The 14,571-nt window shown below is 40.0% G+C and overlaps 1 protein-coding gene across 4 annotated transcripts in view; it reads right to left on the reverse strand.

Annotated features, from left to right (window-relative positions):
• LOC135543286 (prolactin receptor-like) overlaps nucleotides 1-12,115 on the reverse strand; it is a 59,127-nt gene extending 47,012 nt beyond the window's left edge. For 2 of the 4 annotated variants that reach the window (XM_064970439.1, XM_064970441.1), the window contains exon 1: nucleotides 10,818-11,307. In XM_064970439.1, the coding sequence (XP_064826511.1) occupies nucleotides 10,818-10,831 (14 nt within the window). In that variant the 5' untranslated portion in view covers nucleotides 10,832-11,307. Of the gene's footprint in view, nucleotides 1-10,817; nucleotides 11,309-12,025 lie in introns of those variants that run through there. The other 2 variants (XM_064970440.1, XM_064970442.1) reach the window with 2 other exon arrangements.
• Between the last annotated feature and the right edge of the window lie 2,456 nt (nucleotides 12,116-14,571).

Genomic DNA, 14,571 nt, shown 5'->3' on the forward strand with positions numbered 1-14,571 from the left:
GAAGACAAATCTCCGTCCCAGGCTCAGGTCTTTTGCAGACTCCTTCAGGTTTTCTTCCAGGTTTTCTTTTCTTCCTTTCTTTTATATCTTTATGTTTGAAGACTGAAATGTGGCAAAAGGTCGCAAAGTTCAAGGGGGCCAAATACTTTCGCAAGGCACTGTATATACTGTACTCGATACCATCTACTGTATCTTGCCTATGCTGCTCTGCACCATCACTCATTCATATCTTTATGTACATATTCTTTATCCCCTTACACTGTGTATAAGATATTAGTTTTGGAATTTTTATTTAGATTACTTGTTTGTTATTACTGCATTGTCGGAACTGGAAGCACAAGCATTTCGCTACACTCGCATTAACATCTGCTAACCATGTGTATGTGACAAATAAAATTTGATTTGATTTGATTTGAGCAACAGGTTGTAATCCAAACTCTCCAACATGGCTCTGGTCTCAGCAACAGGTTGTAATCCAAACTCTCCAACATGGCTCTGGTCTCAGCAACAGGTTGTAATCCAAACTCTCCAACATGGCTCTGGTCTCAGCAACAGGTTGTAATCCAAACTCTCCAACATGGCTCTGGTCTCAGCAACAGGTTGTAATCCAAACTCTCCAACATGGCTCTGGTCTCAGCAACAGGTTGTAATCCAAACTCTCCAACATGGCTCTGGTCTCAGCAACAGGTTGTAATCCAAACTCTCCAACATGGCTCTGGTCTCAGCAACAGGTTGTAATCCAAACTCTCCAACATGGCTCTGGTCTCAGCAACAGGTTGTAATCCAAACTCTCCAACATGGCTCTGGTCTCAGCAACAGGTTGTAATCCAAACTCTCCAACATGGCTCTGGTCTCAGCAACAGGTTGTAATCCAAACTCTCCAACATGGCTCTGGTCTCAGCAACAGGTTGTAATCCAAACTCTCCAACATGGCTCTGGTCTCAGCAACAGGTTGTAATCCAAACTCTCCAACATGGCTCTGGTCTCAGCAACAGGTTGTAATCCAGACCAAAGATGCCTGGTGGGGTTTTTCTCCCTTATGTTTACCCCAGATCACCTTTAACATTTTGATCAGCCATACTGAATTCAAACCAATTAAAAATTGGATTATTAAACCACTGTGTGGCTGAAGATGCATCAGGCATACCAGCTGAATCAAAGAGTCGACAGGAAAACATGGAGACTTTCCTATAGCTGCAGTGGACCAAGTCATACTGAACAACTGTGAGATGGTCGGTTTTGCTCACTTTTTAACAGGTAAATCAATGACTATTAAATTATGCTGACACCAATCTAAAATATAATCTATCCACCCAGAAATCATCCAAGTCACATATTGGTCCATTTGATCAGAAAGGTGTGCTATTTAGCAATAAGCATTATCACCTGTAGCCCAACTGATGCAGCATAGTGTCAAATTTTTAAAAACATTTTTTTTAACCTTTATTTAACTAGGCAAGTCAGTAAAGAACAACTTCTTATTTTCAATGACGTCCTAGGAACAGTGGGTTAACTGCCTGTTCAGGGGCAGAATGACAGATTTCAATACAGATTTCAATAAAGAAATAGGCTGAAGCATAATGTCAATAAAGAAATAGGCTGAAGCATAGAGTCAATAAAGAAATAGACTGAAGCATAGGGTTGATAATGGAATAGGCTGAAGCATAGGGTTGATAAAGGAATAGACTGAAGCATAGGGTTGATAATGGAATAGACTGAAGCATAGGGTTGATAAAGGAATAGACTGAAGCATAGGGTTGATAAAGGAATAGGCTGAAGCATAGGGTTGATAAAGGAATAGACTGAAGCATAGGGTTGATAAAGGAATAGGCTGAAGCATAGGGTTGATAAAGGAATAGACTGAAGCATAGGGTTGATAATGGAATAGGCTGAAGCATAGGGTTGATAATGGAATAGGCTGAAGCATAGGGTTGATAATGGAATAGGCTGAAGCATAGGGTTGATAAAGGAATAGGCTGAAGCATAGGGTTGATAAAGGAATAGACTGGACCAAACCGTCAATCAAGAAATAGGCTGAAGCATCGGGTTGATAAGGAAATTGTCACGATCGTCGTAGTGAGGAGACCAAAGCGCAGCGTGATGTGAATACATCTTTTTAATGAAAGACGATAAAACACGAAGTACACTAAACAAACAGAATAACAAGACGACCGTGACCGCTATCAAAACTGAGTGCAAACATGCAACATCACATAGACAATAACCCAATAAATACCCAAAGAAGATGGCTGCCTAAATATGGTTCTCAATCAGAGACAACGATAAACAGCTGCCTCTAATTGAGAACCAATCTAGGCAACCATAGACATACATAAACACCTAGATGGTAAACAACCCCATAAACCTACAAAACCCATAGACAGTACAAAAACACATACAGTATATCACCCATGTCACACCCTGACCTAACCAAAATATATAAAGAAAACAAAGAATACTCAGGTCAGGGTGTGACAGAAAAAGACTGAAGCATAGGGTTGATAAAGAAATGGACTGAACCATAGGGTTGATAAAGAAATAGGCTGAAGCATAGGGTTGATGAAGAAATAGACTTAAGCATAGGGTTGATAAAGAAATAGACTGAACCATAGGGTTGATAAAGAAATAGACTGAAGCATAGGGTTGATAAAGAAATAGACTGAAGCATAGGGTTGATAAAGAAATAGACTGAAGCAAAGGGTTGATAAAGAAATTGTCACGATCGTCGTAGTGAGGAGACCAAAGCGCAGCGTGATGTGAATACATCTTTTTAATGAAAGACGATAAAACACAAAGTACACTAAACAAACAAACAGAATAACAAGACGAACGTGACCGCTATCAAAACTGAGTGCAAACATGCAACATCACATAAACAATAACCCAAAAAATACCCAAAGCAGATGGCTGCCTAAATATGGTTCACAATCAGAGACAAAGGATAAAGGAATAGGCTATAGCATAGGGTTGATAAAGCATAGGGTTGATAAAGAAATAGGCTGAAGCATAGGGTTGATAAAGAAATAGACTGAAGCATAGGGTTGATAAAGAAATAGACTGAACCATACCGTCAATAAAGAAATAGACTGAAGCATAGGGTTGATAAAGAAATAGACTGAAGCATAGGGTTGATAAAGAAATAGACTGAACCATACCGTCAATAAAGAAATAGACTGAAGGATAGGGTTGATAAAGAAATAGGCTGAACCATAGGGTTGATAAAGAAATAGACTGAAGCATAGGGTTGATAAAGAAATAGACTGAAGCATAGGGTTGATAAAGAAATAGACTGAAGCATAGGGTTGATAAAGAAATAGACTGAAGCATAGGGTTGATAAAGAAATAGACTGAAGCATAGGGTTGATAAAGAAATAGACTGAAGCATAGGGTTGATAAAGAAATAGACTGAAGGATAGGGTTGATAAAGAAATAGGCTGAAGCATAGGGTTGATAATGAAATAGACTGAAGCATAGGGTTGATAAAGAAATAGACTGAAGGATAGGGTTGATAAAGAAATAGGCTGAAGCATAGGGTTGATAATGAAATAGACTGAAGCATAGGGTTGATAAAGAAATAGACTGAACCATAGGGTTGATAAAGAAATAGACTGAAGCATAGGGTTGATAAAGAAATAGACTGAACCATAGGGTTGATAAAGAAATAGACTGAAGGATAGGGTTGATAAAGAAATAGACTGAACCATAGGGTTGATAAAGAAATAGGCTGAAGCATAGGGTTGATAAAGAAATAGACTGAAGCATAGGGTTGATAAAGAAATAGGCTGAAGCATAGGGTTGATAAAGAAATAGACTGAAGGATAGGGTTGATAAAGAAATAGACTGAACCATACCGTCAATAAAGAAATAGACTGAAGGATAGGGTTGATAAAGAAATAGGCTGAAGCATAGGATTGATAAAGAAATAGACTGAACCATACCGTCAATAAAGAAATAGACTGAAGGATAGGATTGATAAAGAAATAGGCTGAAGCATAGGGTTGATAAAGAAATAGGCTGAAGCATAGGGTTGATAAAGAAATAGGCTGAAGCATAGGGTTGATAGAGAAATAGACTGAACCATAGGGTTGATAAAGAAATAGACTGAAGCATAGGGTTGATAGAGAAATAGGCTGAACCATAGGGTTGATAAAGAAATAGGCTGAAGCATAGGGTTGATAAAGAAATAGACTGAAGGATAGGGTTGATAAAGAAATAGACTGAACCATAGGGTTGATAAAGAAATAGACTGAAGCATAGGGTTGATAAAGAAATAGGCTGAAGCATAGGGTTGATAAAGAAATAGACTGAAGGATAGGGTTGATAAAGAAATAGACTGAACCATACCGTCAATAAAGAAATAGACTGAAGGATAGGGTTGATAAAGAAATAGGCTGAAGCATAGGATTGATAAAGAAATAGACTGAACCATACCGTCAATAAAGAAATAGACTGAAGGATAGGATTGATAAAGAAATAGGCTGAAGCATAGGGTTGATAAAGAAATAGGCTGAAGCATAGGGTTGATAAAGAAATAGGCTGAAGCATAGGGTTGATAGAGAAATAGACTGAACCATAGGGTTGATAAAGAAATAGACTGAAGCATAGGGTTGATAGAGAAATAGGCTGAAGCATAGGGTTGATAGAGAAATAGACTGAAGCATAGGGTTGATAAAGAAATAGACTGAAGCATAGGGTTGATAAAGAAATAGACTGAAGCATAGGGTTGATAGAGAAATAGGCTGAAGCATAGGGTTGATAGAGAAATAGGCTGAAGCATAGGGTTGATAAAGAAATAGACTGAAGGATAGGGTTGATAAAGAAATAGACTGAACCATACCGTCAATAAAGAAATAGACTGAAGGATAGGGTTGATAAAGAAATAGGCTGAAGCATAGGATTGATAAAGAAATAGGCTGAAGCATAGGGTTGATAAAGAAATAGGCTGAAGCATAGGGTTGATAAAGAAATAGACTGAAGCATAGGGTTGATAAAGAAATAGACTGAAGGATAGGGTTGATAAAGAAATAGACTGAACCATACTGTCAATAAAGAAATAGACTGAAGGATAGGGTTGATAAAGAAATAGGCTGAAGCATAGGATTGATAAAGAAATAGGCTGAAGCATAGGGTTGATAAAGAAATAGACTGAAGGATAGGGTTGATAAAGAATCATAGGGTTGATAAAGAAATAGACTGAACCATACCGTCAATAAAGAAATAGACTGAAGGATAGGGTTGATAAAGAAATAGACTGAAGCATAGGGTTGATAGAGAAATAGGCTGAAGCATAGGGTTGATAAAGAAATAGACTGAAGCATAGGGTTGATAAAGAAATAGACTGAAGCATAGGGTTGATAAAGAAATAGACTGAAGCATAGGGTTGATAAAGAAATAGACTGAACCATAGGGTTGATAAAGAAATAGACTGAAGCATAGGGTTGATAAAGAAATAGACTGAACCATAGGGTTGATAAAGAAATAGACTGAAGCATAGGGTTGATAAAGAAATAGACTGAAGCATAGGGTTGATAAAGAAATAGACTGAACCATAGGGTTGATAAAGAAATAGACTGAAGCATAGGGTTGATAAAGAAATAGACTGAAGCATAGGGTTGATAAAGAAATAGACTGAAGCATAGGGTTGATAAAGAAATAGACTGAAGCATAGGGTTGATAAAGAAATAGACTGAACCATAGGGTTGATAAAGAAATAGACTGAAGCATAGGGTTGATAAAGAAATAGACTGAACCATAGGGTTGATAAAGAAATAGACTGAAGCATAGGGTTGATAAAGAAATAGACTGAAGCATAGGGTTGATAAAGAAATAGACTGAAGCATAGGGTTGATAAAGAAATAGACTGAAGCATAGGGTTGCCTATCTGCATTTACACTATTAGGCTAATCATGTCCTAGATCACAAACTCTAAACAATATCTTGCTAAAAGTTTGCAATATATTGATGACTTCAATGTCACAAATAAACTCTGGTTTAAACACTATAATGTAGTGTTACACTTAACCCCAGTCTTCCCTACATTATGTGCTCATGGTGAATCGTGGAGCCTAAATCATGTTGCCTCTAAAAGCTCTGGTGCAGCTTGCTCAGTTCACTCATAGATGTAGGCATGATACTCCACTTTTAACAATGGCCATTAAAACTGCTTTCAAATGTGTTTTTCTCGACGGGCCCCGGCCCAATTTAACCCTTGACCTTAAATCCCCTGGTACCCAACTGATATCAGGGCTGACCAATCAGAGATCTGGGTGCCTTGCTTTCTGCCGTTGCCATAGCAACACCCTCCATAGCTGGGTTCAGAAGAACGGGGGGGGGGGGGGGGCTCTGTTGAGCTCTGTCAATATAGATGGAAGCCAAATCGATATGGTACGAAGGGATTTCACAGCTCACTGAGGCATGTGGATCAGCCAGCAAGCAGCCAGTGCCCAGTACGCATACCGGTCTGGGTCAAAGAGCTGCACTGAACCATTAAACACACACACACGAGACACAGGTTGCATATACACACTGATAGCTAGGCACACACTCAAACTAATTCTAAAGCCCAAAAAAAAGGCATATGGGCACACACACACCAAAGCACACACTCCCTGCAGAGCAGATAAAGACTAACACAGTGCGCTGTGATTAACCAGAGAAGCACTGCAGTCTTCTGCCATTAATTAGACACCTACTAATTAATTCAGAGCCACACACTGCTTCACAAAGGAACTACTGAGATAAACACACCTCCATGGCCACCCAGCAGCCTGGCAGAACTCATTTGTAAACAACAACAATAAAGAAATACAAGATTGTTATCCCTCCTCTGGATATTGACATTTCACTTGTAAATGTCAGAAATTCGGGAAGCAACAACCATTCTTCCACAAGACCAAGGAGAGGAATCAGCTCAGCTGTCAGTTTTGATCAAATCCCCAAAATGCCCATGTTTAGTTCCTTGTTAAATCTTATTCATGAAATTCATACAGAAAAACACAAGGCAAAAAGAGTAAAAGGTTTGACTCCATTACCATGTAAATACTAAGCAGAATAATTACAAATACAAATGGCATTACAATGTTTGTTACTATACTGCAGGGTTCCCCAACTAGCACGGTTTTATTTGGCCCCCCAAGTTTTCTGAGCAACAATAAGATTATTGTTATTATTTAAAAAAATGTACATTGTCATTGTTGGACATAAAAGACTTCAAAAACACCAGGAAATCAGCTTCAATTGATTTTAATTTTGGAAATCTGTTCCCAAGTATTCCCACGCATAATAAAGAGGCATGATTGTATAGAAATGTAAGCAAGGTTTGAAATTATTATGTTTCAGTCAAATATTATATCTGTTTGGGATTCTTGCAGTCAATTTCCAGTCTACAATTGATCTATAATTATGTTCTGGCTCTCCGACCATCCGCTTAAAGAAATAAATCTTCCCGCGGCTCAATGTAGTTGATGATCCCTGCTATACTGTTATAAATGCTTGACTCCACTACCATGTAAATACTAAGCAGAATAAATACAAATACAAATGTCATTATAATGTTGATACTATAGTATACTGTGTACACAGGTACAGTGTTTATAAGATCAGTTATCATTGTTTCCTCCTTGGCACTTAATTGACCAATCAATGTCACGGGTTGGCTGGAGAATGCACATACATCCAATCAATCAGCTCCCAATCAATCCAATCAAATAAGCTCCTATCTGGACAGCAATTGGCTATTTCAATGCTTCAGATGGTACAGAACGGAGTAGGCCGACCACATACAGACCTGATGCCTGTTATCACTCCTGCATTACACCTGATAAGTCCAGCCAATGCATTAGTTCAATTAAGAACCAATGCTACCAGGCATTCACTTTCATGTCAGCCACACAGATTTTCTTTCAGCCATCAAACCTATGAGGTGTTGTACTGACTCTAACAATGTTTGAAGGGAAAATGGAAAGTTCAATTTACAGTGGCTCTGAAGAGATTTGTCAATAGAATTTCAATCAATCAAACTATTGATTGATTGATTGTTCAATTGATTGATACAGAAAGTTGCTCCTTTGGAAGGTCAACAAGTGTTTTACAGTCCAGATAAGTCTCTGACCTAAACATATGGTCCAACGGTAATCCCACGACACCCTCAAAACCTTTACACGCTCACACACATGCAGGACAAGGAGTATGTTAGTGGCCTTGTAACTACAATGTACAGTGTCTTGTGCATTAGTTTTAGTATTCATATGTAGACTCCTTTTTTGACCATGTGACCTGACTAGAAAATTGTGTGTGTGTGTATGTACGAGTATACTGTGTATCCACTGTATATATATATGTGTACGTGTATACTGTGTATCCTCTGTATATATATGTGTATGTGTATATTGTGTACGTGTATATATGTACAGTATGTTTAAACATGCATATTCACACGTTTACTTTTTTTTTTTTTGGCTCATGCAAAACCAATCAGTGATCAAAACCCCCATATGATTGTAACTAGAGGAGACAGCAGCACATCATCAGAAGCCAGTTCCTAATATTACAATTGACGATTGCGTGATGTGCAACACATTTTCCCACTGTTTACTTACACACATTGGTTGAATGATCATTTCCTCCTCGGTCCTCACTTACAGAGAAAGAGTCAGGACATCAGCCTCATCAGTCCTGCAGTAGACCAGTAGCTATTCTTCACACACTTCACACACTTCACACAAGTGTGTGTGTCTACGTACTAGCACGGAGCTCCGGATTGACCCATTCTCTATCCGCCTGGTTTCTGAGAAACCACAGCCCATAGCACGGTGACAGCCCCCTCGGGCAGCGTACTAACACAGGCAGGCAGACAGAGGCACGGAGGCATTCCATCGGCATAACAGAGGCACTTGGGGTCACTGATGCTGACAGAGTAGGCCTCCTTATCAAGTGGGTAGATAGATCGACACACATACACTAGCATTCCGATGCACATATTTTTTGTCCAATTGAATATGTATATTCACACACACGGACGGACGGATGCACACACGCATACACACACACACACACACGCACACACACATGCATACACGCACACACAAACATGATCTCTACTCACTCAATACATAAAGCTTGGAATAACTTATTTTTCTCATTATTTGACTGAATCAGTTATGTATTAACAGCTGTAAGGCTTCTTTCTCACAATCTCCCTTTGTGATTAAACAGACACCCCTATCATATGCTAAATGTTTTATTAACAGAATATGATATGGAGATAAGTATTTATATAACGTTGAGGGTGTAGTGTGTTTCAATAGTCAATGTGTCAACAAGATGAATGTGTGACCCAGAGTTCCATAGTTCCAGCTTGTATAAGACATATGCTGATGATCGTACGCATGATCACTCCAGTCAACCTGGCCCATTGTGAACTGGTTACTGATACGCTTCATGGGACTGTGAATACATGCTTGACAAAGAGATGGAAGTCATCCCTGAAAAGAATTAGAAATAATAAACAAGCACATTTATTTCCCTCTTAATTATTGAGAAATTGTACGTTTTTGTTGTAACCTTCTTTCATATCAAGTTGCAGCAATAGGTATGTTTTAAAGGTGATTTGTAAAGGGGTTCTCTGGCAAAGACGCTCTCTGTCCTCCAAAATGGGAGAAGAGGTACTTAACTGCATATTATGAATTTTTGCTTGTTTGTTTGTTATTTTTATGTTATTTATTTCAGGCTGTGTTTTTTATTCATGTTATTGCCAATTGAGACAGAGAAGTTGCAGATTGCACCTCTAAATTGTGTTCAGGTGATTCCTTCCTTTAAGAAATGCTATTTAAGTAATAGAAAAAGCAACTTTTCTGCCGTGTTAAGGAAGTGTTGTTGCATTTTAGCATGACCCAAGTACAACTCCTTGACATAATGATGTGGTGCTAAAGTCTGGCTGAGTTGAGGAGCTGGTATATACAGCTGGGTAGGTTGTGGTTTGACTTTATTATGTTTTATTGTCACATACTGGCGCCAGGAAGGCAATTTAAGGATTTTGGGCACTGGCCAGCCAGGTTAGTAGAATGACATTTCTACTAGCCCAGGTGACATTCTCTGTAGCCAAGGGTCCAAAAGCCCAGTCTGAAAACCACTGGCTATGGACTAGCTTCATTTCCATCCCTGGTCGGCGGTGTTGCTGCTTATCAATTTGGATGGACCCAAATGTTGTTTCTCGAAGGGAAGAAACCTTTTGATTTCCACACAAAATCTATTACAAATTAATTTACATGAACTCTGCCTTAATAAATCACATATTGTAGCCTATCAAAAACATTCAATTAACATCAGGGCTTCATACCAGAGCATTGCATCTCATAATGAATATTGATGGAATTTGGTTAGGCAGCGTTCAGATATTATACTAATTTCATTTAAATAGCTATGCTCTAGCTCCTGATGCCTTTCCAAATGTTTTCACATGCAAATTCACATGTTTCAAATATTTCACATTTTTAAACAACATTCTGCATCAAATATAGGCTATTCTACCATACAAATTTGTTAATTTAGAAGCTGCCTGCAATGAAATGTAGTAGACTAGGCTACTATTGGTGTTAGGCTATTGTATGTAGTAGCCTGCTTTTGGTGTTCGGCTATTGTATGCGTTAGACAAATGCAGAGAACTAATTAATCCATTGCAAAAATGTAGCCAATACAATGCAGTCAGTAATAGTAACTTCACACAAATAAAACAAAACAGAAAATAAGAATAGGCTAGACTACAGCAATGAAAACGAAAATAATGGATTTAAAAGTGACACCCGGATGTGGGTATTTACCTGAGAAATAACATGAATGTTCTCTCTCTCCTTCGGAATCTCCCTGGTCCCAAACTCTGAGCGACTGTCTGCTTCTCAAACTCAGTGATGGCGCACGGAATTATCAAAGAGACCTTCGAGGAAATCTTCGGCTAGTTAGACAGAAGACCATGTCCAGTCACCCGCTTCACACGCTCATGTAATTGTGCCTTGAAGGTGAAGTGCTAAAGATATGTATTCTTCAAATAATAACGAGTCACAATGACATGCCAAAATATGTAACGCATACGCCAAACTCCTCAAACCATCGGTGTCTGTACGCGTCAACCGTTGTTCGCTATGTTCGTGTCTTGCCTTGCTTGATTTGCACGTTATCCCTCTGCAGCCAGCGCACCGGTTGGCGGTTGGTTGGCCCGCGACTCACGGATTATTGCCCGGCCCCCTCGTGTTTTCCAATACCTTGACACATTGTTATGGCTTTCTCCCTTTATTTTTACGAGTGACCTGCGGCCAAGTTATTAGTCTACACATAATTACAAATCTGTGCAATTGGAGTCAAGTAAACGTGTCTGCTGCTGATTGCAAATTGACACACTTGGTCTTGGCAATATGACAGCTCCCCACACACTCACTCAGTAAGATATGACTGAAGGCAGTTCACTTAGCCTAATAATCATTTTACATGGATTGAATTTTTTGTTAGCATACTTTATGGCTCGCAAGCATGGCAGTTCAACGTTAGCCTGTATTTAGGTTAGGTATCTATAGATGGTTCACGTGTGCATGTCCCATCTCCTATGTACTATATTATAAACTGGGTGGTTTGAGCCCTGAATGCTGATTGACTGACAGCCATGATATATCAGAACTATACCACAGGTATAAAAAAACGTACATTTTTACAGCTCTAGTTACGTTGGTACCCAGTTAATAATAGACAATAGCAATAAGGCACCTCGGCGGTTTGTGATATATGGTCAATATACCACGGCTAACTAAGGGCTGTGTCCAGGCACTCCGCGTTGCGTTTTGCATAAGAGCAGCCCTTAGCCGTGGTATATTGGCCATATACCACAACTTCTCGGGCCTCATTGCTTAAATACACACACACACACACACACACACACACACACACACACACACACACACACACACACACACACACACACACACACACACACACAGGTCCCTACACAATCCCAACACTGTGAACAGTTTGAGAAACAAACCGTGGTCTTTCTCAGAGTTGAATCCTCACTCTCTCAGTGTGGGAGCCTCTGACTGCATCTGTGTGGACTGGAGTGTGCTGCTAGCTGGCCTTGCTGGGACCGGAGCTGAAACAAGAGAGAAGTTTTATCCTAATTACATTTAACTGCCTGGTGTAATCTGCTTTATCTGTTTCAACCAGAGACAAGGGTCTAATTGTGTCCCCCGCAGACGGTGGCAGGGTGTGGGCCGCTCCCTACCAGCCAGCAGCCTGACCCATGACCAGAGAGAATCAGCCAGAGTCAGGAGACTCTCCCCAGGGATACAGGCTTTTTATGAGCCTCCCATTCCTCTGACTTACATCTAGACATGTGTTAAAGCACATGTGGTTATGATAAAGCCATCGGTGTGGGGTTATGATAGGTTAGGGTAGGCCGATTCCTACTGCTGTAGGGGGACAGATACTGTATCTATACTGTAGCATATACAGTGCCTTGCGAAAGTATTCGGCCCCCTTGAACTTTGCGACCTTTTGCCACATTTCAGGCTTCAAACATAAAGATATAAAACTGTATTTTTTTGTGAAGAATCAACAACAAGTGGGACACAATCATGAAGTGGAACGGCATTTATTGGATATTTCAAACATTTTTAACAAATCAAAAACTGAAAATTGGGCGTATTCAGCCCCCTTAAGTTAATACTTTGTAGCGCCACATTTTGCTGCGATTACAGCTGTAAGTCGCTTGGGGTATGTCTCAATCAGTTTTGCACATCGAGAGACTACATTTTTTTCCCATTCCTCCTTGCAAAACAGCTCGAGCTCAGTGAGGTTGGATGGAGAGCATTTGTGAACAGCAGTTTTCAGTTCTTTCCACAGATTCTTGATTGGATTCAGGTCTGGACTTTGATTTGGCCATTCTAACACCTGGATATGTTTATTTTTGAACCATTCCATTGTAGATGTTGCTTTATGTTTTGGATCATTGTCTTGTTGGAAGACAAATCTCCGTCCCAGTCTCAGGTCTTTTGCAGACTCCATCAGGTTTTCTTCCAGAATGGTCCTGTATTTGGCTCCATCCATCTTCCCATCAATTTTAACCATCTTCCCTGTCCCTGCTGAAGAAAAGCAGGCCCAAACCATGATACTGCCACCACCATGTTTGACAGTGGGTATGGTGTGTTCAGGGTGATGAGCTGTGTTGCTTTTACGCCAAACATAACGTTTTGCATTGTTGCCAAAAAGTTCAATTTTGGTTTCATCTGACCAGAGCACCTTCTTCCACATGTTTGGTGTGTCTCCCAGGTGGCTTGTGGCAAACTTTAAACGACACTTTTTATGGATATCTTTAAGAAATGGCTTTCTTCTTGCCACTCTTCCATAAAGGCCAGATTTGTGCAATATACGACTGATTGTTGTCCTATGGACAGAGTCTCCCACCTCAGCTGTAGATCTCTGCAGTTCATCCAGAGTGATCATGGGCCTCTTGGCTGCATCTCTGATCAGTCTTCTCCTTGTATGAGCTGAAAGTTTAAAAGGACGGCCAGGTCTTGGTAGATTTGCAGTGGTCTGATACTCCTTCCATTTCAATATTATCGCTTGCACAGTGCTCCTTCGGATGTCTAAAGCTTGGGAAATCTTTTTGTATCCAAATCCGGCTTTAAACTTCTTCACAACAGTATCTCGGACCTGCCTGGTGTGTTCCTTGTTCTTCATGATGCTCTCTGCGCTTTTAACGGACCTCTGAGACTATCACAGGGCAGGTGCATTTATACGGAGACTTGATTACACACAGGTGGATTGTATTTATCATCATTAGTCATTTAGGTCAACATTGGATCATTCAGAGATCCTCACTGAACTTCTGGAGAGAGTTTGCTGCACTGAAAGTAAAGGGGCTGAATAATTTTGCACGCCCAATTTTTCAGTTTTTGATTTGTTAAAAAGGTTTGAAATATCCAATAAATGTCGTTCCACTTCATGATTGTGTCCCACTTGTTGCTGATTCTTCACAAAAAAATACAGTTTTATATCTTTATGTTTGAAGCCTGAAATGTGGCAAAAGGCCGCAAAGTTCAAGGGGGCCGAACACTTTCGTAAGGCACTGTATAACCTACCAAGCTTTAAACTTAAACCCAACGCTGAAATGTTGGGGTCCAACCTTACTCCCTGAACGTTTTTTCTAGGGACCATACAGTACACAGATCAGAAATAAAATGGGTCAGTGTGTGTGTGTGTCCAGCAGCACTAAACAACACAGGCTTTATCAAACCAGAGAACATGTCAACCCATGATCCCTACTACAGGGAGATAATGTGGCCATGTCAACCCATGATCCCTACTACAGGGAGATACTGTGGCGATGTCAACCCATGATCCCTACTACAGGGAGATACTGTGGCGATGTCAACCCATGATCCCTACTACAGGGAGATACTGTGGCGATGTCAACCCATGATCCCTACTACAGGGAGATAATGTGGCCATGTCAACCCATGATCCCTACTACAGGGAGATACTGTGGCCATGTCAACCCATGATCCCTACTACAGGGAGATAATGTGGCGA

This window comes from Oncorhynchus masou, chromosome 7 (assembly GCF_036934945.1).
Source record: "Oncorhynchus masou masou isolate Uvic2021 chromosome 7, UVic_Omas_1.1, whole genome shotgun sequence".
In the NCBI taxonomy this organism is placed as follows: domain Eukaryota; kingdom Metazoa; phylum Chordata; class Actinopteri; order Salmoniformes; family Salmonidae; genus Oncorhynchus; species Oncorhynchus masou.